Here is a 26,703-nt window from a genome sequence, read left to right on the forward strand (position 1 = left end):
GAGCGCAGTCAGACGGCCATATTACTAGCATGAGAATTGTATCGCAATTCTCTAACTGGCCAGAGGCTCTCCTGACTAGAGCATGACAGCATGTATTTCTATGCCGCTGTCGCGCTCGAGTCAGGAGAGAAGAGTCCAATGTTTGCAATGCGATTGTCGTCCATGTTATACGGCTGTCTGACTGCGCCCTTGGTGTTCAACTTATCACTCAACAGTGAGATTGGAGCAGGATCTCATTACATTTCACACAGGGGTAGTCGAGAACAGGCAGGTTACTCCTCTGTGGATGTAATAAAAGCCCTGATCTTATTGCTGAGTACAAGTAGCTTGAGGACATAAGTGTGATTACTGATACTCAGTAAGCATAAGAGCTGAAGGGTTTGTACTATGACTCGGCTAAACTCAGCAGCACTGCCTCCCTCACACTGACTCATGCACAAGATCAGAGCTGTAGCAGTCCATTCATGCACTGAAAAATCGTCTGCAAGCAGTGATGGTGGTGTTTTTTTTTTCAAGTATGATGGTGCCTGCTTATGAATGGGCTGCATCATACAGAGAAAAGAAGCACATGCCCCCAGTGAAGACTGCCTGATAAATAAAATAAGTCCAAGTGGGTATTAATGCATTGTGTCACATACTTTTCTGATTATCTTTTAATTTTGTCTCCATTGCAGAGATTAAGAAAGTTTTATACAACTTTGCAGACAATATTGCTTAGTGAACCCAGTTGAATATGGAAAATAGGGTTTTCTCATGCGGCAGATTTGTTGGGTGAAGCCATTTATTGTCAAACTACTGTGTTTTCTCTTTTTAAATCATGACAACCCAAAACATCCAAATGACCCTGATCAAAAGTTCACATACCCTGGGGATTTTGGCCTGATAACATGCACAGAAGTTGACACAAATGGGTTTGAGTGGTTGCTAAAGGTAACATCCTCACCTGTGACCTGTTTACTTGTAATCAGTGTGTGCATAAAAGCTGAGTGAGTTTCTGGGATCCAGACAGACTCTTGCATCTTTCATCCAGCCCATGATGTCTATGGATTGTGAGTCATGGGGAAAACAAAAGAATTGTCAACGGATCTACTGGAAAAGGTAGTTGAACTGTATAAACCAGGAAAGGGATGCAAAAAGATATCCAAGGAATTGATAATGCTAGTCAGTAGTGTTCAAACTGTGAAAAACAAATGGAAAATCAGGAGCTCTCTAAAAACAAAACCACAGTCAGGTAGACCAACAAAACTTTTGTCCACAAGTGCCAGGAAAATTGTTCTGGATGCAAAGAAAAACCCACAAATAACATCAGCTGAAATACTGGACTCTCAGAAAACTAGCGGTGTGGCTGTTTGAAAATGCACAATAAGGAGGCACTTGAAGAAAAATGGGCTGCATGGTCAAGTCGCCAGAACAAAGCCATTACTGCGCAAATGCCACAAAGTATCTCACCTACAATACGCAAAATAGCACAGAGACAAGCCTCAAAACTTCTGGTACACGGTAATTTGGAGTGATGAGACCAAAATTGAACTTTTTGGCCACAACCATAAATGTTGCATTTGGAAAGAGGTCAACAAGGCCTATGATGAAAGGAACACTATTCCTACTGTAAAGCACGGATGTTTTGTGGATGTTTGAGCTACAAAGGCACAGGAAATTTGGTCAAAGATAAAGGAAAGATGAATGCAGCACGTTATCAGCAAATACTGGAGGCAAATTTGCAATCATCATCCCGGAAGCTGCGCATGGGACGTACTTGGACGTTCCAGCATGATAACGATTCAAAACACAAGTCCAAGTCGACCTGTCATTGGTTACAGCAGAACAAAGTGAAGGTTCTGGAGTGGCCATCTCAGTCTCCTGACCTCAATATCATTGAGCTACTCTGGGGAGATCTCAAGCACACAGTTCATGCTAGACAGCCCAGGAATTTACAGGAACTGGAGGCTTTTTGCCAATTAGAGTAGGCAACTTTACTATCTGAGAAAATAAAGAACCTCATCCACAACTACCACAAAAGACTTCAAGCGGTCATTGATGTTAGACATGGCATTAAGAAATGGGGTATGTAAACTTTTAATCAGGGTCATTTGGATGTTTTGGTTGTCATTATGATTTAAAAAGAGAACACAGTAGTTTGACAATAGATCGCTTCCCCCAACCACTAATCATGAGTGGAGAAAAAGCTTTGCTGTTATCCTTCATATTCTCTGAAAAAGTCCAAGAAAGCAAAAATTCTTTGTTACATACAGTGTAGTGATAACATAAAATGGTTTAAGAGGAGCCTACATCACATATACAAGTTGTCCCTGTTTTCTCCGCTAGATGGCACTAATGCATTGCTTAGCAATTTTCTGTGTTACCTAGCAGTAATGGTCTCGTCTTCTGTTTGCAGGAAGTGGACTGGGAAGCTGAACTTGCTTTCGTCATAGGAAAAAGGGGAAAAAATATCAAGGTAAAACTGAAAAGGCACGATTCATTTTTCACCTGTGAACTTCAGAGTTATAAAATAATGCTCAAAATTAAGTGTTCAAAGTTAGCTTTGAAACAGAATGTCTTCAGTCACCAAAGAGTCTTCTAGTAGAAGACAGTGACTGGAAGGACAGGAGGAGGGAGGTGCAGCTGCAGCTTCTCAGTATGGAAAACTCTTTAACCCTATGAGGTGGTGACTCCCTCCACTCTGTCTGTGTAATACATCTTTGAAGATGCGACTTCTTTGCCTAACTTAGTTGAAAGAAAAAAAGGTTTGGTACCGTGTTAGCCAGTTTTAAAAAAAAAAAAAAAAAAGATTGCTCTCTGTGGGAAAAACAAAACAATAGTCTTGCAGTTTTGACACCTTTTTAGTGGCTAACAAAGAATATATATTACAAAGCAAGCTTTTGAGACTTCTTAGGTCTCTTCAACAAGCATGGTATAACAAACAAATCTATAAACAAAAAACTGAGGCAAAGCATTATAAATGGACATTTAAATAAACAAACTGAGTTTAGAGAGTGAATCCTTAATTAGATACAGGAGAGATATATATCTTTGTACCGTGTTAGCCAGTATAGAAAAATATGCAGAATTGAGAGTCCTAGGTGGTTGATACCTTTTAATTGCTAACTGAAAAGATGGTAACACATTGCAAGCTTTCGAGACTACTCAGGTCTCTTCATCAGGCTAGACTAATACAACATCTGAAGAATCACATATTTATACACAAGACAGCACAGAAATAACCCAATAGCTAAGACAAGTGATGTGAAGCAGAACTATCATTGTGGGATAGGGAGAAACAAATATTGGACCAGTTCATAAATAAGGAGTCCGGATGTTTTATTGTCCTCTGATTGGGGTCTCCTAATGTGTTGTGATGCCCCCACAAGGTCTTAGGAGCAAATTCCTTAATTGATGTAAAAAGACATAAATCCATGCAACACATTCATTCCAGCATTGAAAGTGTCAAAGGTCGTCATGAGTTTGTACTCACAGACTCTTCTGTCTCTCTGAGATGTGAAGTTACCTTTCAATACCAGTAACTTCATATCCATGGTGTTATGACCAGGGATACAAAAATGTTTTGCCACAGGTAGATCCATTCTTTTTTTCTCTTATTGTGTGGCAATGAAAATTCATCCTTGTTCTCAGTTTTTGCCCGGTCTCCCCCACATACAGACCCCCAGTTGGACATTTAGTACAAATAATCAAGTACACCACATTAGATGTGATGCAGCTGAAAGTATCTGGGATCTTGTAGTCCTGATGTAAGTTGGGGATCTTTATCTTGTCCGTGGTCATTATAAATGGACAGGTTTTACATTTTTTCTGGTTACAAGGAAAGGTTCCTCCAGCTGTTGGGGAGGACAGGGAGCTTCTGACGATGATGCTTCTTTGATTTGGGGGCTGCCTAAAGCACAGTAGTGGGGGGTCTGGAAAAATGGATTGTAATCGGGCATCTTTTTGTAGTAAAGGTTGTAGTTTCCGTGCAGCTCCCCTTAGCACTTCCAGATTTGGGTTGTAGGTGACTACTAGAGGCACCCGGTTATTTTCTTCTTTAGCTTTGTAATGTAGCAGGTGATTCCTTGACATTCTGGTGGCTCTTGTAATTTGGTTTTCAATTGTTCTTGGATGGTAGCCCTGATTCAAAAAGGTCTTTTTGAGGCGACCAAGGTGTTCATCTCTATTAATGGGGTTGGAACACATACGATTGTATCTGATGGCTTGGCTATAGATAAGAGTTCTTTATGTGCTTCGGATGGAAACTGTCCCATTTAAGGTATGTTGGACGGTCGATTGGCTTCTAATACAGGGATTTCTCTATTTCATTGTTTTTTAGCTTGATTCTTAAGATTTGGTATCAGTCAATGCCTGATAAAGAGACCTGAGTAGTCTCAAAAGCTTGCAATGTGTTACCATCATTTCAGTTAGCCATTAAAAGGTATCAACCACTGAGGACTCTCAATTCTGAATATTTTCCTTAATTAGATGTAAGATCAGAGGCCTGGTGCCCTCACTGTCTCTGGAGGAGATAGTGCACTAAGTCATAAATCCTCCAGACAGATTTAAGTCCTGTGTGGAGGGAATCAAAGACTGTAATAAGCTTGTATTCCCAAACCCTTCTATGTTTTTCTGATTCCAAGTTGCCTTAAAATATGACAACTTTTATAATTTTTGTTGTGTGCTGGAGCACAGAAATGTTTGGCAATAGGTAAAAACAATTTTTGTCGGTAATCGTGTGGCGATGAAATCTCATCTTTGCTCTCGGTTTCTGTCCTGTTTCTCCAAGTCATAATAAAAGGCAACTTCAAATCACAAAAACATCAAAGGGTTTGGGAATATAAACTTGATACAGTCTTTGATTCCCTCCACAGAGGACTAAATCTGTCACGAGGATTTAGGACTTGTTACAAAATCTGAGGAATCTGATACAGACAGTGAGGGCACCAGGCCCCTGATCTTACATGGATTATAGACACATTTCCATTGTATACACAGGAGCAGGACGCCATGGAGCACGTGGCCGGATATACTGTGGCTCATGACGTGAGCTCTCGTGACTGGCAGATGGAAAAGAATGGAAAGCAGTGGTTGCTGGGGAAAACATTTGACACTTTCTGTCCATTGGGTCCAGCACTTGTTACTAAAGAATCTATTTCAGGTACTTAAGTTACAATGTTTCCTGAAAATATATTTCAGGAAACATTGCACTTTATTCCGTTCACTGCATATTATAGTCTCACAGTTTGCTATTTCAATTTTACATGTGCTCTGCACACCATATAATATTTCCATATGGCTCACACTGTTATATATGCAGTGTCACGTAATTTCAGTGACATTTTGAGATATATATATATATATATATATATATATATATATACATACATACACAGTGGGGCAAAAAAGTATTTAGTCAGTCAGCAATAGTGCAAGTTCCACCACTTAAAAAGATGAGAGGCGTCTGTAATTTACATCATAGGTAGACCTCAACTATGGGAGACAAACTGAGAAAAAAAAAATCCAGAAAATCACATTGTCTGTTTTTTTTTTCATTTTATTTGCATATTATGGTGGAAAATAAGTATTTGGTCAGAAACAAGCAAACAAGATTTCTGGCTCTCACAGACCTGTATCTTCTTCTTTAAGAGTCTCCTCTTTCCTCCACTCATTAACTGTAGTAATGGCACCTGTTTAAACTTGTTATCAGTATAAAAAGACACCTGTGCACACCCTCAAACAGTCTGACTCCAAACTCCACTATGGTGAAGACCAAAGAGCTGTCAAAGGACACCAGAAACAAAATTGTAGCCCTGCACCAGGCTGGGAAGACTGAATCTGCAATAGCCAACCAGCTTGGAGTGAAGAAATCAACTGTGGGAGCAATAATTAGAAAATGGAAGACATACAAGACCACTGATAATCTCCCTCAATCTGGTGCTCCACGCAAAATCCCACCCCGTGGGGTCAGAATGATCACAAGAACGGTGAGCAAAAATCCCAGAACCACGCGGGGGTCCTAGTGAATGAACTGCAGAGAGCTGGGACCAATGTAACAAGGCCTGCCATAAGTAACACACTACGCCACCATGGACTCAGATCCTGCAGTGCCAGACGTGTCCCACTGCTTAAGCCTGTACATGTCCGGGCCCGTCTAAAGTTTGCTAGAGAGCATTTGGATGATCCAGAGGAGTTTTGGGAGACTGTCCTATGGTCTGATGAAACCAAACTGGAACTGTTTGGTAGAAACACAACTTGTCGTGTTTGGAGGAAAAAGAATACTGAGTTGCATCCATCAAACACCATACCTACTGTAAAGCATGGTGGTGGAAACATCATGCTTTGGGGCTGTTTCTCTGCAAAGGGGCCAGGACGACTGATCCGGGTACATGAAAGAATGAATGGGGCCATGTATCGTGAGATTTTGAGTGCAAACCTCCTTCCATCAGCAAGGGCATTGCAGATGAAACGTGGCTGGGTCTTTCAACATGACAATGATCCAAAGCACACCGCCAGGGCAACGAAGGAGTGGCTTCGTAAGAAGCATTTCAAGGTCCTGGAGTGGCCTAGCCAGTCTCCAGATCTCAACCCTATAGAAAACCTTTGGAGGGAGTTGAAAGTCCGTGTTGCCAAGCGAAAAGCCAAAAACATCACTGCTCTAGAGGAGATCTGCATGGAGGAATGGGCCAACATACCAACAACAGTGTGTGGCAACCTTGTGAAGACTTACAGAAAACGTTTGACCTCTGTCATTGCCAACAAAGGATATATCACAAAGTATTGAGATGAAATTTTGTTTCTGACCAAATACTTATTTTCCACCATAATATGCAAATAAAATGAAAAAAAAAACAGACAATGTGATTTTCTGGATTTTTTTTTTCTCAGTTTGTCTCCCATAGTTGAGGTCTACCTATGATATAAATTACAGACGCCTCTCATCTTTTTAAGTGGTGGAACTTGCACTATTGCTGACTGACTAAATACTTTTTTGCCCCACTGTATATATAGTTGTGTGAAAACGTGCTTGCCCCCTTCCTGATTTCCTATTCTTTTGCATGTTTGTCACACTTAAATGTTTCAGATCACCAAACAAATGTAAATATTAGACAAAGATAACACAAGTAATCACAAAATGCAGTTTTGAAATGGAGGTCTTTATTATTAAGGGGAAAAAAAAAGAGATCCAAACCTATAGAGCCCTGTGTGAAAAAGTGATAGCCTCCTAAACCTAATAACTTGGTTGGGCCGCCCTTAGCAGCAACAACTGCAATCAAGTGGTTGCGGTAACTGGCAATGAGTCTTTTACAACGCTCTATTGGAATTTTGTCCCACTTATCTTTGCAGAAATGTTGTAATTCAGCCACATTGGAAGGTTTCCAAGCATGAGCTGCCTTTTTAAGGTCATGCCACAATCAGATTAAGGTCAGGATTTTGACTATGTCACTGCCAAGTCTTAATTTTGTTTTTCTTAACCCATTCAGAGGTGAACTTGCTGGTGTGTTTTGGATCATTGTCCTGCTGCCTAAACCAAGTGCGCTTCAGCTTGAGGTCACGAAGAAATGGCCGGACATTATTCTTTGGGATTTTTTGGTAGACTGCAGAATTCATGGTTCCATTTGCCACAGCAAGTCTTCCAGGTCATGAAGCAGTAAAACAGCCCTAGACCATCCGACTATCACCCCCATATTTTACTGTTGGTATGATGTTTCTTTTCTGAAATGCTGTGCCATTTCTACACCTGATGTAATGGGACATACACCTTCCAAAATTTAAACTTTTGTCTGATCAGTCCACAGAATATTCTTCCAAAAGTGTTGGGGATCATCAAGAAGTTTTCTGGCAAAACTGTGACAAGCCTTTATTTTCTTTTGCTCAGCAGTAGTTTTTGTCTTGGAACTCTGCCATGCAGGCCATTTTTGTCCAGTCTCTTTCATATGGTGGAGTCATGAACACTGACCTTAACTAGTTCTTTGGATGTTGTTGTGGGGTGTTTTGTGACCTCTTGAATGAGTCCTTGCTGCGCTCTTGGGGCAATTTTGGTCAGCTGGCCACTCCTGGTAGGGTTCACCACTGTTCCATGCTTTCGTCATTTGTGGATAATGGATATCACTATGTTTCTCGGAGTCGCAAAGCCTTAGAAATGGCTTTATAACCTTTTCCAGACTGATATCTCAATTACTTTGTTTCTCATTTGTTCCATAATTCCTTTTGATTGCAGCAGGATATCTAGCTTTTGAGGACCTTTTGGTATACTTCACTTTATTAGGCAGGTCCTATTTAAGTGATTTCTTGATTTGAGAACAAGTGTGACAGTAATCAGACCTCGGTGTGGCTAGGGAATCTGAACTCACCAAAGATGTGATAAACCACAGTTAATTTATGTTTAAAGATGGTGGGGTGGGGGTTTGCAATCACTTTTTCACACAGGGCTTTGTGGGTTTGGATTCCTTTTTCCCTTACAGGAAACCTGTCAGCAGGATTGTGCACAGTAAACTACAGGCAGTGTCAGGTTGGCACAGTTATACTGATTAAAATGATACCTTGGTTGATGAAATCCATCTTGTGGTTGTCTTTTAATCTTTTTCTTCAGTCTTGTGTTAATGATATGTTCGTGCCCCAGGGTGGGCCTGGAGGGGGGATCTGCATGCTGTGCTCGGATTAGGTATTCATAATATATCCAAATAAATGAGCCTAACAAATGGCACTTCAAAATAACCAATACATCAAACACGACACATGAAGTTAAGCCATAACAATATTCAGCCTTTATTACTGCACAATGGCAAACAGAATAAAAACACTAAAGAGAGACACATGTCCAATAAGTCTCACAAGGTAAATATATACATGTAGCCATTTTGAAAGTATTCACCATAGACAAATATATGACATATAGCAGATATCAAGTCTATCAATTGATGGCTAGCACAAAGATGATATGTAGCTCCTATACAATCTGCATATATACCCTGCCACTAGATAAAGTATAAGTGCACATACCCTAGCGGGCATATCATAAGGGTAATACAATAATAGTGGTAATGATGATACAGTACCCAATAGTATACAAAGATACTATTTATAGTATTGTCTGGGTGTAAGTGACCACTATAGAGTTTGTACATAGTAAAATAAAGTGTCAACATGTGTAGATAACATAGTGGCAGATACAAGTAAAGTATAATCACAGACGGCGCTAAAAAAAGTCCTGCGCCAACCAAGCGCTATATAATACCAATGTGAATGTTAGCCCATGTGTATAGCCAAGTGGCAACTAAATAGGCAGAGATAATATACAGCAGAAAAATCCCAATGCTGACAGAGTAAACATAGCGCCTACAATCCCAGGCCAGCCATAACTGACTTGAAAGCAGAGTGCATATAGAAAGCATAGAACCTTGTGAGGCAGCAATCCCCAACGCTCGTTTCGCTCTAGCTTTGCCTCACAAGGTTGTGAGGACTTTTTTTAGCGCAGTCTGTGATTATACTTTACTTGTATCTGCCACTGTTATCTACACATGTTGACACTTTATTTTACTATGTACAAACTCTATAGTGGTCACTTACACCCAGACAATACTATAAATAGTATCTTTGTATACTATTGGGTACTGTATCATCATTACCACTATTATTGTATTACCCTTATGATATATCCGCTAGGGTATGTGCACTTATACTTTATCTAGTGGCAGGGTATATATGCAGATTGTATAGGAGCTACATATCATCTTTGTGCTAGCCATCAATTTATATACTTGATATCTGCTATATGTCATATTTGTCTATGGTGAATACTTTCAAAATGGCTACATGTATATATTTACCTTGTGAGGCTTATTGGACATGTGTCTCTTTTTAGTGTTTGTATTCTGTTTGCCATTGTGCAGTAATAAAGGCTGAATATTGTTATGGCTTAACTTCATGTGTCGTGTTTGATGTATTAGGTATTCATAATGCAGACTCCTGACAGGTCACCGATCCCTCACTGACCTGATAATGAATATCTGTAGATACTGAAAACAAAAAATGCCTCTGCAGGCAGGTGCCAGCCATGGACCCAGCGCTGCAGCATAATTGCATGTTTAGTGTCCAGTTAGTAAGTATTCTTGATGTTATTGAGCAAGTGTAAAAAAAAAAAAAAAAAATCAAATTGAAAATGGCGCCTGCGCAGTAGCAGCCAGCGGTGTGTATAGAGATCCCATAGCTGCTACTGTTCACAGATCGACCAGAAGAAGAATCCAACTTCACCTGCCAGAAGTGTAGATTAGTGGCCCTTTTAGAAGAAAAGGTGTGGGGTCTGGAAAAAAGAATTGCAACTTTGAAACTCATCAAAGAAAATGAAGACTTCGTAGACAGAACAGAAGCATCTCTACTGGTCACAGAAGGTGAAGAAAGTGTCAGAGAACCTCCAGAAGCAGACGAGTGGAAGCATGTGACCAAAAGAAGCAAGAAGACCATAGCGACATGACCAACCACACAACTGACAAACCGATAGCAAGGCCTTGCGGAGGATGACGATGGTACACCTAAGGATGAGGCACTACCAGCAAACAAAGAAGAAAAGGGCACACAGCAACACCCAGAAGTGACAACAAAAAGTACAGCCAAGAAGCGAAGAAGAGTGGTAGTGGTGGGAGACTCACTACTGAGAGGCACAGAAGCAGCCATCTGCAGACCGGATATAACCGCAAGAGAAGTATGCTGCCTCCCAGGTGCGAAGATCAAGGATGTGACCGATAGGATACCAAAGCTCATCAGTTCCAAGGACGTCCACCCATTTCTTCTGATACATGTTGGCACCAATGACACGGCAAGGAAGGACCTACCGACAATCTGCAAGGACTTTGAAGAGTTGGGGAAGAAAGTAAAGAAACTGGATGCACAGGTAGTTTTTTCTTCTATCCTTCCAGTAGACGGGCATGGCACCAGGAGATGGAACAGGATCCTTGATGCGAACAACTGGCTAAGATGATGGTGCAGACAACAAGGATTCGGATTCCTGGACCACGGTGTGAATTACCTGTACGATGGACTCCTCGCAAGAGACGGACTACACCTCAACAAACCTGGGAAACACACATTCACCAGAAGACTTGCTACACTCATCAGGAGAGCGTTAAACTAGAAGGGGGATGGGAAGAAAAACGTTAGACACGACCATGAAACCAGATGATATACTGATGAATGATATGAGGTGTGGCAAAGAAGATCCAAGACAACATACTCAGAAGGGAGGTAAGAAAATTTCTAAAACAATCAACAGGGAGGAGATTGGAACAAAGCAAAATTCTCTAAAATGCATGCTCGCAAACGCCAGAAGCCTGACAAACAAGATGGAAGAACTAGAAGCAGAAATATCTACAGGTAACTATGACATAGTGGGAATACCCGAGACATGGTTAGATGAAAGCTATGTCTGGGCAGTTAGCTTACAGGGTTACAGTCTGTTTAGAAAGGATCGTAAAAATCGGAGTGGAGGAGGGGTTTGTCTTTATGTAAAGTCTTGTCTAAAGTCCACTTTAAGGGAAGATATTAGCAAAGGGAATGAGGATGTTGAGTCCATATGGGTCGAAATACATGGAGGGAAAAATAGTAACAAAATTCTCTTTGGGGTCTGTTACAAACCCCCAAATATAACAGAAATCATGGAAAGTCTACTACTAAGGCAGATAGATGAAGCTGCAACCCATAATGAGGTCCTTGTTATGGAGGACTTTACCCAGATATGATCTGGGAAACAGAGACCAGCGAAACCCATAAAGGCAACAGGTTTCTGCTAATAACCAAGAAAAATTATCTTTCACAATTGGTGCAGAATCCAACCAGAGGAGCAGTACTTTTAGACCGAATACTATCTAACAGACCTGAGAGAATAACAAATCTGCAGGTCGTCGGGCATCTAGGAAATAGCGACCACAATATTGTACAGTTTCACTTGTCTTTCGCTAGGGGGACATGTCAGGGAGTCACAAAAACACTGAACTTTAGGAAGGCAAAGTTTGACCAGCTTAGAGATGCCCTTAATCTGGCTGACTGGGACAATGTCCTCAGAAATAAGAATACAGAAAATAAATGGGAAATGTTTAAGAACATCCTAAATAGGCACTGTAAGCGGTTTATACCTTGTGGGAATAAAAGGACAAGAAATAGGAAAAACCCAATGTGGCTAAACAAAGAATAGGGACAATTAACAGTAAAATGAAAGCATTTAAAACTACTAAAGCAGGATGGCACCGCTCAAGCTCTAAAAAACTGTAGGGAGAAAAATACTTTAGCTAAAAAAATAATTAAAGCTGCCAAAAAGGAAACAACAGAGAAGCACATTGCTAAAGAGAGTAAAACTAATCCCAAGCTGTTCTTCAACTATAATAATAGTAGTAAAAGAATCAAAAGTGAAAGTGTAGGTCCATTAAAAAATTGAGAGGAAAGTATGGTTGTAGATGATGAGGAAAAAGCTAATAAATTTACACCTTCTTCTCCACGGTATTCACGGTGGAAAATGAAGTGCTAGGTGAAATGCCGAGAGACAAGGAAAACCCTATATTAAGGGTCACCAATCTAACCCAAGAAGAGGTGCAAAATCGCCTAAATAAGATTAAAATAGATAAATCTCTGGGTCCGGATGGCATACACCCACGAGTACTAAGAGAACTAAGTAATGTAATAGACAAACCATTATTTCTTTTATTTAGAGACTCTATAGCGACGGGGACTGTTCCACAGGACTGGCGCATAGCAAATGTGGTACCAATATTCAAAAATGGCTCTAAAAGTGAACCTGGAAATTATAGGCCAGTAAGTCTAACCTCTATTGTTAGTAAAATATTTGAAGGGTTTCTGAGGGATGTTTTTCTGGATTATCTCAATGAGAATAACTGCTTAACGCCATATCAGCATGGGTTTATGAGGAATCGCTCCTGTCAAACCAATCTAATCAGTTTTTATGAAGAGGTAAGCTATAGACTGGACCAAGGTGAGTCATTGGATGTGGTATATCTTGATTTTTCCAAAGCGTTTGATACCGTGCCACACAAGAGGTTGGTACACAAAATGAGAATGCTGGGTCTGGGGGAAAATGTGTGTAAATGGGTAAGTAACTGGCTTAGTGATAGAAAGCAGAGGGTGGTTATAAATGGTATATTCTCTAACTGGGTCGCTGTGACCAGTGAGGTACCGCAGGGGTCGGTGTTGGGACCTATTCTCTTCAACATATTTATTAACGATCTGGTAGAAGGTTTGCACAGTAAAATATCAATATTTGCAGATGATAGAAGACTATGTAAAGCAGTCAATACAAGAGAAGATAGTATTCTGCTACAGATGGATCTGGATAAGTTGGGAACTTGGGCCGAAAGGTGGCAGATGCAGTTTAACAATGATAAATGTAAGGTTATACACATGGGAAGAAGGAATCAATATCACCATTACACACTGAACGGGAAACCACTGGGTAAATCTGACATGGAGAAGGACTTGGGGGATCCTAGTTAATGATAAACTTACCAGGAGCAGCCAGTGCCAGGCAGCAGCTGCCAAGGCAAACAGGATCATGGGGTGCATTAAAAGAGGTCTGGAAACACATGATGAGAGCATTATACTGCCTCTGTACAAATCCCTGGTTAGACCGCACATGGAGTACTGTGTACAGTTTTGGGCACCGGTGCTCAGGAAGGATATAATGGAACTAGAGCGGGTACAAAGGAGGGCAACAAAATTAATAAAGGGGATGGGGGAACTACAATACCCAGAGAGATTAGCAAAATTAGGATTATTTAGTCTAGAAAAAAGATGACTGAGGGGCGATCTAATAACCATGTATAACTATATAAGGGGACAATACAATTATCTCTCAGAGGATCTGTTTATACCAAGGAAGGTGACGGTCACAAGGGGGCATTCGCTGCGTCTGGAGGAGAGAAGGTTTTTCCACCAATATAGAAGAGGATTCTTTACTGTTAGGGCAGTGAGAATCTGGAATTCCCTGTCTGAGGAGGTGGTGATGGAGAACTCAGTCGAAGGGTTAAAGAGCGACCTGGATGTCTTCCTGGAGCGTAACAATATTGTATCTTACAGTTGTTAGGTTCTTTAGAAGGACGTAGATCTGGGGATTTATTCTGACAGAATTTTATAGGCTGAACTGGATGGACTAATGTCTTTTATCGGCCTTACTATGTTAATGCTCAGGTGGTGCCATCTTGCTGAAGAAAAAAAAAAAATTCCTCCACCAAGATGGTGTCACCTGCGCAGTAGCAGCTCTTGAAGATCGCCGAAAGCTGGTACTACACAGGCGCCGGTAGCGCCATCTTGGAGGACACATTTTTATTTTCTCCAGCAAGAAGGTGCCAAAGGTATTTGCACAATAGTAGCTATCGGATCAATATACACACTGATGGCTGCTACTATGCAGATGCCATTTTTGATTTTTTTACACCTGCTCAATAACTCCAAAAATACTTACTAACTGGACTCTAAATATGCGATTATGCTGCAGAGCAGCTGCCACGGTTGGCGCCTGTCTACAGAAGTTTTTTCTTTTCTTTTTAGTATGTATATATAATATTCATTATGTAAACTAGGGGGAAGGTCAGTGAGGGATCAGTGACCTGTCAGCAGTCTGATTTATGAATACCTAATCAGAGCACCACATGAAGACCCCCGCAGGCCACCCCAGAGCACGGGCATATCATTAACACAAAACTGAAAATAAAGACAGATTTCATCAAACAAGGTATCATTGTAATCAGTATACCAGCGCCGACCTGACACTGTCTGTAGGTTACTGTGCATTCCTGCTGACCGGTTCACTTTAATAAAACTGCATGTTGTGTTATCTTTGTCTAATGTTTAAATTTGTTTGGTGATCTGACACATTTAGGTGTCACAAACATGCAAAAGAATAGGAAATCAATTTAACACACAACCGTATATGAATTCTCACTTGTATGCAACTTGTGATATTCTATGTATCCTTTTACCTTTAGACTTTGTGTATTTGTTTGCTTTTGTCTTTATTATTTTTTTATTTTACTTCTTAATAAAGCTTGATACAATTTGCATCAATTATCATTTTTATAGGTTTGCTCTGGATACATTACAATCATATAGTAATCTTTGTGTATTGATGACAGTGTCAGATTTGCCTGGACGGTCCCTTAAAAAATATTACAGTAGGATTAACCCCGTTCTTCTTCTTCCCAGACCCTCATGGCCTTGGAATCCGCTGCCGTGTGAATGGGAACCTCGTCCAGAATAGTAACACAAAGCAGATGGTTTTCAAGACGGAAGCTCTGATTGCCTGGGTCTCCAAGTGAGGATTTACTCATAAACCATTGGCCAAATGTAGAAAAATCTCTCTGCTTTAAGTTAGTCTCTTCACCTCTGCCCTGTGTCTGTACATTGAGACATGAGAAGCCCGGCGGATGCCAGGCCGGGACGTGGCATTCTGCATGTCTCCGTTCATGATGAATGAATCATGGCACGCTGCCGATTCGTTTTTTTTTTGTACATTTTAGTGGGAATAACTTCAATATTGCTCCTTTGTTATACTGCAAGGACATGTTGTATACAGATGACGCAGAAGCAGAGAAAAGTGCCAACACAAGGGCACATCGCTAAAAACTAAGTTACATAGCCGAGAAAACCGCACAGCCGCGTGCCCATTGTTCACAAGGCAGCGGGCAGACCTGTATTGTGGATGGGTACATTATATTTGGTCTCTAGCTTACGGCAGTATGCATGTAACACAGGTCTATCATGGTTTTACAAAAACCCATTACAAACGGCAATGTGTGAACGCCTATTTGTCAAGTTTACAGTAGTCGTATTAATCACCGGCGCTGGGTTCACATGTTGTCTATTTTGTGACTTTCTAAATGGAATTCCACAGCGTTTTGCATTAAAATCTTCTGATATTTTCCGCACTTAACAATGTTTGAATATGTGCGGAAACATTCCTCCAATAAACTGCAACAAAACAATACCAAGACAGTAGTTTAACCTGCGGGTTTGAGGGAATTTCTGCAACCGAAGTTGACTCGCTCTGAATTGGAAAAGTGCAACAAAAGCCAATTACCGCGTATATAATAGCAGCACATGGATGAGACTACTGGAAAACTCATCCACTTGTATTTACGTTACGTACACATTACCATGTGTAAAATCTGCACCACATACACGTGTGACTCTAGCCGTCGTGCACATATCAATGCACTGTACAGCATTCACTAAATATTCTGACTTGGCTTTGTATCATTCTCAGATTCGTGACATTAAATCCGGGAGACTTATTTCTCACTGGGACACCCCCTGGAGTTGGTGTATTCAGGAAGCCACCAGTATTCCTTAAGGTGAGAGACACAGAACTGCTAATACGTGGTATATGAAGATTGGCATCATCATCAATGTTACATGAAACCCATCAGCACATGGTATGGCTGATTAAGCGCTCGTACCCCAATGAAAGTTATAACTTAGTGCATGAATCATGGGGAATATAGTGTAGTAGCCGTATGGAAATCAGGCTGGAAGTGCACTGGGGGCGTGTCTATTTAAGTGCACTTCTTCCAAAGACACACCCCTGGTGACGTCCAGCCTGATTTGCATACGGCTTCTAGGGTACATTTTATGACTGTGAAACTGGATTTATACAAAAAGGTTAATTGGGCGACAAGCAGGTATACAGACACACCACTGTCTCCATACATCAAATGTTCAGAGAGGTTTACTTAAGTTATAGTACAGTTGCTACTAATTCCAATTACAAGCTGGATCTTGGATTTTTCCTGCCTCACCTGACTCCATGATGCTTATACTTGTGTGTGGTTTAGGAAGTTTCCACACCTAATCAGTTCCATCTCTATTGAAAAAAAAAAACGTTTGGTATTGTTTCTAGATGTACTCATAAGGAAAAGCACACACCTTCACTTTACAATACTGGTAAATGTATATGAATACTGGTCAGTCTTTTGGGTCATAGTTGATATAAAGTCAATGGCTGTTACATATGTATACAGATCACATACTTGCAGTCACACTCATTTCCAGAGAATCCTTGCAGTGTGCGCTGTGCGGATTCACAAGTCTGTAGTCTCATAAAAACCCCTTTTAATCTAGATTTAAATCAGCCATTACTTCTATTTTATTCATTCTTTATGATGGCCACTTCTTTCAAGTGAAAACCATTAATGGTGCTGTATGGGTTGCTCTGAAGCCCGTGAATAGCATAAAATAACAAATGAAGCATAGTTGTCATGTTCCACAGCACAGGCTGTTCTGGTATGACTGGAGTTCAACCTAGAGAATATGCTTAATTTATTATTTCATACAACACCCTGATTCCAGAGATCTGTCACTTATTAGGCTATATTGTAGTTTCAATGCAGAGTGTTTTATCAGCAGGAGATTATCACTAGAGGATTACAGCTCAGGGGACCAGCAGTCAGGCTAATCTATGTAGCCCCGCCCCCATCCTGGATTGTAAGCTTGCTGACAATACACAGGAGGCTGCCAGTCAGGCATGTGGGCAGGTTATACACAGAGCAGAACACTTAGCTCTGCTACATCTACCTTAGATAAAACAGGTATTCTATGAAAATTACACCAAGCAGCGCAGTAAGTGACACATCCCTGGAATCAGGCTCTCTTGCTGTACATTACGCTGCACTCAAATCATATAGTAAAAACCTGCTAATGGATTCCTTTTAAGTCTGACAACTTTATTCTTAAAAGAGAAACCAGTGGAGTTATTCTTTTCTAGTTAGTCTGTTATTCACTTACATGACACCTACAAGCTCTGTGTAGCAGAAGACTGATGAAGGATATAGGAGTCAACAACTATGGGTTAAATTGCTCCTACCATCGTGTCCCCCTGCAGTTCGACACGATTTTAACATGGGAGCTATGGGTGACAGGTGGCATCCCTCAGACATGTTTTTTTCATGCTTGTTGAACATCTTGTGCTGTACATTTCAGGATATAGAAGGTTTAGAGACACATTAAGGAAGGTCTCATCTGTATATGATCTGGCCATCAGCCCAATTCCTGCACTGACACAAATGGACCAAATATGTCTTTTTAACAATCGGTTGCTTTGACTTTATTTTGCAGGCAGGAGATGTGGTTGAATGTGAAATTGATGAGCTGGGAGCGATCAGTAACCCTGTGGTGTGAAGATCTGTACATTACAACAGAGGAATGGATGCCGCAGTGCACAGCACTCAGGTTTAATAATGGGCAAATCGCATGCACCGCAACGAAACACATTCCTGCCGCGACTCGAAACTCACAGCAAATCTGCTTCTCTAATTTTTAGTTTTTAAATCAAACAAAAATAATTCAATCAAGAAACTAATCAACCTAAATACAATGTAACAGTTGCACCAATACAACGTTTTACTAAAAGAAGAAGAAAAAAAGTGCCTTGGAAGACAGGTTTGTTCCGATGGCTTTTGCTTCCTGGTGATGCAGATGAAATGTTAGTCATGGTCTCACAGGATAGGACTTCGCTTCTCAGCGTCTGTATATAAACTGCTGGATGAATGATGTCAGCTTCTTGCGGTTTTCCTCAACAAGAAAGGTCTCGGAGAGGTGGAGAATGGATCCATGAGGGCTCGACGAACACTCAAACACCTGTAAATCAACACATCAACTAAGATGGTGAATTTATAACAGAGAAATGGCCGTGCTCTAAGGCAGCAAAATAAATCTCTTGTGCAACGGGGCCAATTCACTATCCTACTTTCATCAGAAATCGTCCTGATCCTACAATGGGGGTGGGATGGGGAAGCAGTGCTAAGAGCCAATCTGCAGTAATAGGCAGAGTGATGCTTATACAAGAGTGGCCTGCGATGCACAACGCCTTTAAGATCTGGACTACACGGCTCTGTGCTCCCATTACTGGCCCAAACAGGCTTATTCACATTAAATGCTGCACATTTGGTGCCACCAGGAGGGTACAGGGCATTATTTGGGGGAGTCATTAAGGGGTCATATCTAGTTTTCACATCATACAAGGGTTTTCCAAACAATATTAATAAAGGGTTATTGTTATCTTGTTAAACGGGTAGGACTGAAAATTGTCTTGTTTTTACAAAAACTTTTGCAATTTACTTCTTATTAAAAAATCCAAAGTCCCAAGGACGAAGGCCTTCTTCATTGTATAGTTTGCTGCTCCTATTTTAGGTTACCGGCCACCTCTGAAGGTCATCAGGCTCGTTTCCTTGTCAAGAACTGTTATGAAGCTGCCTGGATCTGCCGTCTCCAGAGACCCAGCAGAGGTAAAGCTTCCTTTGCTCGCAGTACTGGAGAGTGCACAGTTGGTGCCAGCGGTGCAGCCATATACCACAGCCCCGCTTTGTCAGATTGGTAGGAGCACACGTAACATGTATGGCAGAGGGGCGCCGCTGAAGAACGTTCAGGAGATGACCCCTTTAATGGCCATCAAGGTGCTGTCTGTGGGGGAGAATTCTGCACGGTGGTGAAGTTCAGTGGTGCCAACCTTCCAATGTAAGAGAAACCTCCCATCCCGACCCTCCGTTCTCCTTCCTACACATTTCCAAGGCTTCAGGGATATTGTTATATAGAAGCAAATGTCTGGAGCCTTCATGATTGCAGAGGTGGCAGGAGACCTAGATAACTAACGGCAGTAACACTCGCCGTTCCCACCGTGCTGTGTACGCCAGGAGCTGTGGCTGTATGGATGGAAAACCGAGGCCTGACATTAACGCTCAGTGCGTCCTGGGATCAATGACTGCAGATGGAAGAAATAGTCTAAGAGCCGATGTGGATACTTACTCCGAGATCTACGAATGTTCTGACAGCGCAGGCGACCAGGGAACGCTCCACACACTCTGAGAGGAAACAGACAGCGTTAAGTACCCTGCATTTACGGTTACTTATCAAGTCATCCTAATTTGTGCTCTGGGAACCCACGCTCCTCTTTATCAGTGTGATATTTTCAGTGCAGGCGACTATGTGAGCACGCGGGCTGAGTTCACACTGAGACAAGGTGACAAAGGCATCAATGGCCAGATAACGCAGCCCTTATTGTGCTTTTCACTTTTTCTCCAAAGTCTGTAAAAGCTGAAAACAAAAAGGGGCAGATTTATCAAAAAGGTCTAAAAAGAAAACTGTGTTACCCATGACAATCACAGCACCGCTTTCATTATACCACAGTAGTTAATGAAATGAAAGCTGCACTGTGATTGGTTGCTATAAGCATCCAAGCCGAATTTTCCTTTTAGACACTTTTGATAAACGAAGTTTAAAGAGTTCCCAAGTGTAAATGAACAGTCTGGAGGTGCGGCACGTTACACAATACACACTGAAAGTCATCGTTCAGTAAGTACCACATGCCCAAAGTGTGACTCGCACAGATGCCCCTCTGAACGCAGCTTTTTGCTTACTGGATTATTAATAGATCGGAAGCAACCAGTTTTTACCCTTATTTTCCTCCCACTGATTCTCCGAGTAATCATTTTCAGGTTTATATAAATCCCTTTACGGTTCCAGATATATCAGCCTGTTTATTTAGGGCAACTTTTTATGGTCTTTACGAGGGGGTGTGGCTCACAGGATCCTCTGGGGCGGGTCTTTAGGCTACGCTGCAAAATTACCCTGTGAACCCCGCCTCTTCGATAAAGACCATAAAAAGGCCAATATCTCTGGAACCGTATGGCAGATATAGAAAAAAATAAAATAAAAAAATAATACTCAGGAGCAGCGGGAATAAAATAAATGATTAAATTGGTCACTTGGGTGATAGGTCGTCTTTACAGATTGGGATTTTTGATGAAGCGCATCCATAGGTATAATTACTTTATGCATGCAAATAAATAACAATCTTAGGGCTTTTCATTTTCGTAATAGTTTGCTGAAAACAGCACGGACTCCACTAACTAAAAATCTGGTTAAGCAAATTTCATTAATTTCTTATCAGACACTTCGTTCAGCAACAAAGCTGAAAGACACAGACATTGTATCTTTAATGTTTGCGGTGAACATACAGTTCTAGATTCAGTTCCTGTACAACTATAATCATCAGCACTAGGTCAAGAGCGCACAATTACTAAGATTACTCTGTACTGTAAACACTTTGTGACTTTTGCACTTTTGGTTAGGTAAAGCAGCCATTAATGTGTAATGAATCATTACTGGAATAACAAGAAGCCAACTCAGTGCCTGATTTTCCAGTGGTGCTTCTCCGCGTCATCTGCATGATGGCCACCACAGGAGCGGTTATAGCTGGTGTGCTGTTGTAGCCAAGCAATTGTGCTGTGACTTCATAGAGAGCTTTTCAAATTTCTCTGAATAAATTCAGATATTTCCCCTTTGTCTAGTCACACAATGGTTTTCTACAATGTGAAGCAGAAAAAAAGTATTTTTCTACTTACTGTAAGATCCTTTTCTTGTTGGACTCATTGATGAACATAGCACCTACCTGGGCAAAGCGCGGCCCGCAGGCCACATCAGGCTCTCTGCCTGTACTAGTCTGGACCGAGACAGCCGAAGGGCTGAAAACAATGGCCCACAGGCCACACCATGCCCTCCACCGCCCGTGTCCCAATGTAACTGCTATCTGCATCCTCAGGATTCAGGTAGAGGTGAATACATTGGTGGAGGAATGAGCTGCCGGCTCGTTCCTCCACCAATCAGCGCGTCTGCAGTACTGAGAGTCCGTGCTCTAGAGACTGGAGTAGAGCGTCGGGGGAACAGGAGCGAGGCGAGTATGTGGGGGTTTGTTTTTTTTAATAAATGTGTATGGGATGTGTGCCTATATATAGGGGGGGCTATGTGGGGGCTCATGCAGGGACTCATTGTATATAGTTAGGTCCAGAAATAATTGCAGTGACTGAATGTTCGTGATTTGGGCTCTGCATGCCATTGTTTTCGATTTAACATGTAACAACTTAGATGCAACTGATGTGTAAACTTTCAGGGTTAATTAAAGGGGTTTATCAAAAATATCCTGTGACACGGTTAGTAATTGTAACATTTTTTTCTACAAAGCCTTCTAATTTCATAAATAAAATGATTATTTTTAATACTTTGTAGAGAATCCTTTGCAGGAAATGACTGCCAGAAGTCTGGAAGCCATGGATGTCACCAAATGCTGGGTTTCCTCCAAAATGATAAAGTAAAAGAACATTTTACAAATGGTGCTGATGTAAAGTAGAGAAGAGGGAAATCTTATGTACTAATGGTTTTGTGTGGTCTGACTACCTGAATTTAACCCCTTAATGACTGGAGCTTTTTTCGATTTTTCGCTCCCCTTCTTTCCAGAGCCATAACTTTTTTATTTTTCTGTAAATATGGCTATGTGAGAGCTTGTTTTGTGTGGGACGAGTTGTACTTTCGAACGACACCATTGGTTTTAGCATCTTATATCTAAGTAGTGAAAAAAAATTCCAAAGTTTGCTTTAAAAAAAAAAAAAAAATTTCCGAGACCCGTAGCGCACCTCCATTTTTCATGATCTTGGGTTGGGTGAGGGCTAACTTTTGCGGGCCGAGGTGACATTTTTAATGATACCACTTTTGTGCAAATACGTTCCTTTGATCGCCCGTTACTGCATGTTAATGCAATGTCGCGGCGACCAAAAAAAACGTAATTCTGGCGTTTTTAGAATTTTTTTTCTCCCTACGACGTTTAGAGATCGGGTTATTCCTTTTTTTATTGATAGATCAGGCGATTGTGAACGTGGCGATACCAAATATGTGTATGTGTGATTTTTTTTTTTTATTTTGATTGGTGCAAAAGGGGGGTGATTTGAACGTTTAGGTTTTTTTTTTTTTTTTTTTACTTATGGCATGCTTCAATAGCCTCCATGGGAGACTAGAAGCATGCCGCATTTGATCGGCTCTGCTACATATAGACGATGCTCAGATCGCCTATATGAAGCAGATTTACAGCATTGCTATGAGCGCCGTCCACAGGGTGGCGCTCATAGCAATGTTCCGGCAACAACCGTAGAGGTCTCTGAGACCTCTGGTTGTTAAGGCAACGCGTCACTGCCCCCTGATCACATGACGGCGGTCGGCGATGCGCTCACTTCTGGCCTAGAGGCCGGAAACGGTAGTTAAATGCCCGCTGTCAGCGGGATTTAACTAGTTAATAGGCGCGAGGGGATTGCGATTCCGCTAGCGCCTATTGCGGGCACATGTCAGCAGTTTATAACACCTGACATGTCACGGCTTTGAGGTGGGCTCACCGCCGGAGCCCATCTCAAAGCAGGGGACACCGACCGCTGACGTACTATTCAGTCAGCGGTCAGAAAGGGGTTAAACAGATAATCAAAGTTTGAAAATTGAAAACATTTTGAAATTTCTGTCAAATTTCTGCTATTTTTATAAATTAACACAAAACATATGACCTAAATTTACCATTATCATAAAATGTGTCAAAAAAAAAAACAAACAATCTCAATCACTGGGATCTGCTGAAGCATTTCAGAGTTATTACCACATAAAGTGACACTGGTCAGATTTTAAAAAAATTGGCCTGGTTATTACAGGGTTAAGTATGTGAAATGCTGCTCCATGGGGGTTCAGATCTGGTGAATGACTCGGCCACTGCAGAATATTCCACTTCTTTGCCTTCTCCTGTGTTGTTTTCTCAGTATGTTTTGGGTCCATCTGTACTGTGAAACTGTCCAATCAACCTTGCTGCATTCGGTTGAATCTATGCAGAAAGTATCGCCCTGTACACTTCAGAATTCATCCACATCATCAACAAACACTGGTGATCCAGTGCCACTGGATGCCATCACATTGCCTCCACCATGCATCACAGTGGATGTGCTGTGCTTTATTTCCAGACGTACCTCCTGACAGCACCATGGAGGTCCTCCTCCTCCTTACAGGGACAGGAAAGCACAGGAGAGGTTAAAAGGCCCAACCCACCCCCTCAGTGTTTTTCCTGTCCCTGCATGGATGGACACACAAGAGAAGCCCAGGGGAATCGTGCGGCATGTCCAATTCTTCCCCCTGTCAAGCAGCCTGGGGGCCGACACTTCCCGGTGGGGAGTCCCTCATTCGCAGAGACCAGCGAGCAGACGGGTTCCTGGTTAGAGCGGCTTCCTCCCGATGGGAGGCTCCTGGTTCGGACGCCGGCCGGCAGACCACCACTACTTCCGGAAGTCGCTCGGTGGAGAAGGCCGTTGCGCTTCCGGTGACATCACAGCCGTTCCAAGCCTTCTCCATACTTTCTTCTTCCCGTCATTCTGATACAGTTTGATTTTAGATTCATCTGCCTAAAGAATGCTTTTCCAGAACTGGGCTGACTCCTTTTAGATGTTTTTTGGCAAAGTTTAATCTGGCCTTTCTATTTTTAAGGCTGATTAATGGTTTGCACCTGGTGGTGAACCCTCTGTATTTGCTTTCATGAAGTCTTCTCTTTATGGTAGACTTATACTGAAACACCAACTTCCTGGAGAGGGTTTTTCATTTGGGTGGATGTAGTGAAGGGGTTTTTCATCACCATAGAAATGATTTTGTGATCATCCACCACTTTATTTCCGTGGACGTCCAGACCTTTTTAAATTCCTAAGCTCCCTAGTGTGCTCTTTTTCTTGCAAAATGTACCTAACTGATGATTTGGCCACAAATAACATTTCTGCTATCTCTCTGATGGATTTCTTCTTTTTCAGCCTTTTGATGGTCTGTTTCTCTTGCATTGCGAGCTCCTTTCCTTTGAACATATGTTGGGGGTTCAGAGCAACAACTCCCAGATGCAAATGCCATACCTGGAATTAGCTCCAGACCTTTTTACTGCTTGATGATGGATTAACGAGGGTATAGTCCATGCCACCTATTAAAGAGCTTTTGAGATAATTGCCCAATTAATTTTGGTCTCTCTAAAATAACACCGCTACATATTAAAGCAGAATTAATGTTGACCTATTGATTCAGCCTTCCAGAAAAGTCCCGGTCTCTCATGTGGCCCCTCTGGAAAATTAATAGCTTATCCCTGACATAGTGCCAAAGGAGTAGGTATAAACAGTGGTGTCTCCATCTATACAGGGCATAACCTCCCTCACATGAACATTAGGCTAGATAGCTTATGCAAATAGCAATAGGAAAAGGAATAAAAACTACATAAAATGTCAACAGAAAACTAAAATGTATTCTGAAAGCAGCTAGCAAATTCCTAGAAAAAAATTCCTTTATATAGGAAGGACCAAACGAAGGGAAGGATCAATAGAAAAATGCACTTTTCTTACTTTAGAGAGCAATTAATTAAAATAACTTAATTAAAATACTTATATCAAATTTTTCACGTTGAGTTGGACAACAATGTAATACCGGCTGCGGAGCAGAATACATTTTTTTTTTTTTTTTTTAATTTCACTTCTCCGTTGCGGAGATATTAGCAAAGTATTTGGCACCTAATGAGTTACATTTAGTCAAGTCCAAGTGGGTGTTAGAATATAGCCTTCACTAGGGGCATGTACTTCTCCCAATAAAGATACATTTCCACTGCACTCCTACAGATGGGGAAGTGTGGGGACTATATTGTGTTATATTACTATATATAGTGTGGGGACTACAGGCAGAGAGACTACATTCGGCAAAAGGAGGAGACAGGTCACAAGGTAGGTAGTGTCCTTCCAGAAAAGGTCAAGCAAGGGTTAAAAGGTTAAGACCTGGAGAGCCATCAGTACCAAGTTAATAAAAGGGTTGTCCAATGTAAGAAGAAAAGTTTGCAGCCACCCTATTTGACTGCAGAATGATGACAGTGTGCAGTGTACACACTGTCCTGACTCCCCCTCTATACCATGTGCCGGATAGCAGTCACTTGACCACGTATGAAATCTACCAGGGCTGTGGAGTCGGAGTCGGTATAAAATGGACCGACTCCGACTCCTAAAATATATAATAAATTGGGTACAATAGTTCAATGCAGAATGTGCTGAATATTTTTTCATAGGAGTTTGGGAAAGTTATGAAATGTCCTATAAATGGCTTTTCTATTCCTGATCTAAGGCTACATTCACACACAGCGTTTTTGCTGCGTTTTTTGTGGATACGTTTTTCAGCTGAAAAAGCTGATCAGATTTTTAAAAAACTGCATAACCTGAAAGGTTTTTGAGCTCATAGATAATGTTTTCAATATCAAAAGCAGATTAGAAATCTGCTCTATCTATCCATTTATCCATAGCTGTCTCCATATCTTATCTGTACCAAAAAGAATGAAAGCCGGGTAGCACACAGACTAACACTTCCTGCCAGGCAAAGGAGGAGGAAAGAGCGTCTCAAACATCATTAACAAGATATTTTGCAAGTGACAAAGTTACTGTAACAATGACAGCAAATATGTCTAAAAGACAGCTCCTCCAGCTTGTTGTGAAGGACGGTGTACCATTATCACTATTTGCACGACCAGCTTTTACAGCTCCTAATGGAGAAATGGCCCCCAAACTTGGTGTTTCTCTGGAAAGAGAAAGCATTAGAAAATTAGTGATTGAAGAAGCCCTTAAACAAAAGGAAGATCTTAAAAAGACTCTCAAAAGACGCTTCATGTTTCTTAAAATGGATGCCTGCACACATCACAGAGTGAACTATTTTGCCATCAATGTTCGATATGTTTGTGACAACAAAAATTGTTACCAACATGCTGGCAGTAAAAGATACTAAAGCTCATCACAGCAGCCAGTTTCTCCTGGCCTTAGTGGAAAAAGTTCTGCAAGATTACGAACTCAAAAAAGAACAGGTTCTTGCTATTGT

The 26,703-nt window shown here is 41.3% G+C and overlaps 2 protein-coding genes across 4 annotated transcripts in view; one reads left to right on the forward strand and one right to left on the reverse strand.

The window, feature by feature from the left end:
* LOC141070516 (oxaloacetate tautomerase fahd2, mitochondrial) overlaps positions 1 to 19,122 on the forward strand; it is a 74,672-nt gene extending 55,550 nt beyond the window's left edge. The window contains exons 4-8 of one of the 2 annotated variants that reach the window (XM_073559518.1): positions 2,396 to 2,455; positions 4,978 to 5,140; positions 15,184 to 15,292; positions 16,244 to 16,331; positions 18,091 to 19,122. In XM_073559518.1, coding sequence (XP_073415619.1) covers positions 2,396 to 2,455; positions 4,978 to 5,140; positions 15,184 to 15,292; positions 16,244 to 16,331; positions 18,091 to 18,153 — 483 coding nt within the window. In that variant the 3' untranslated portion in view covers positions 18,154 to 19,122. Of the gene's footprint in view, positions 1 to 2,395; positions 2,456 to 4,977; positions 5,141 to 7,463; positions 8,537 to 15,183; positions 15,293 to 16,243; positions 16,332 to 18,090 lie in introns of those variants that run through there. The other variant, XM_073559519.1, reaches the window with a different exon arrangement.
* GPAT2 (glycerol-3-phosphate acyltransferase 2, mitochondrial) overlaps positions 18,053 to 26,703 on the reverse strand; it is a 180,849-nt gene continuing 172,198 nt past the window's right edge. For both annotated transcript variants that reach the window (XM_073559516.1, XM_073559517.1), the window contains exons 21-22: positions 19,777 to 19,832; positions 18,053 to 18,612 (exon numbers count right to left, since the gene is read on the reverse strand). In XM_073559516.1, coding sequence (XP_073415617.1) covers positions 18,493 to 18,612; positions 19,777 to 19,832 — 176 coding nt within the window. In that variant the 3' untranslated portion in view covers positions 18,053 to 18,492. The remainder of the gene's footprint in view (positions 18,613 to 19,776; positions 19,833 to 26,703) is intronic.

This window comes from Dendrobates tinctorius, unplaced genomic scaffold (assembly GCF_039654945.1).
Source record: "Dendrobates tinctorius isolate UK_male_01 unplaced genomic scaffold, ASM3965494v1 ptg000272l, whole genome shotgun sequence".
In the NCBI taxonomy this organism is placed as follows: Eukaryota; Metazoa; Chordata; class Amphibia; order Anura; family Dendrobatidae; genus Dendrobates; species Dendrobates tinctorius.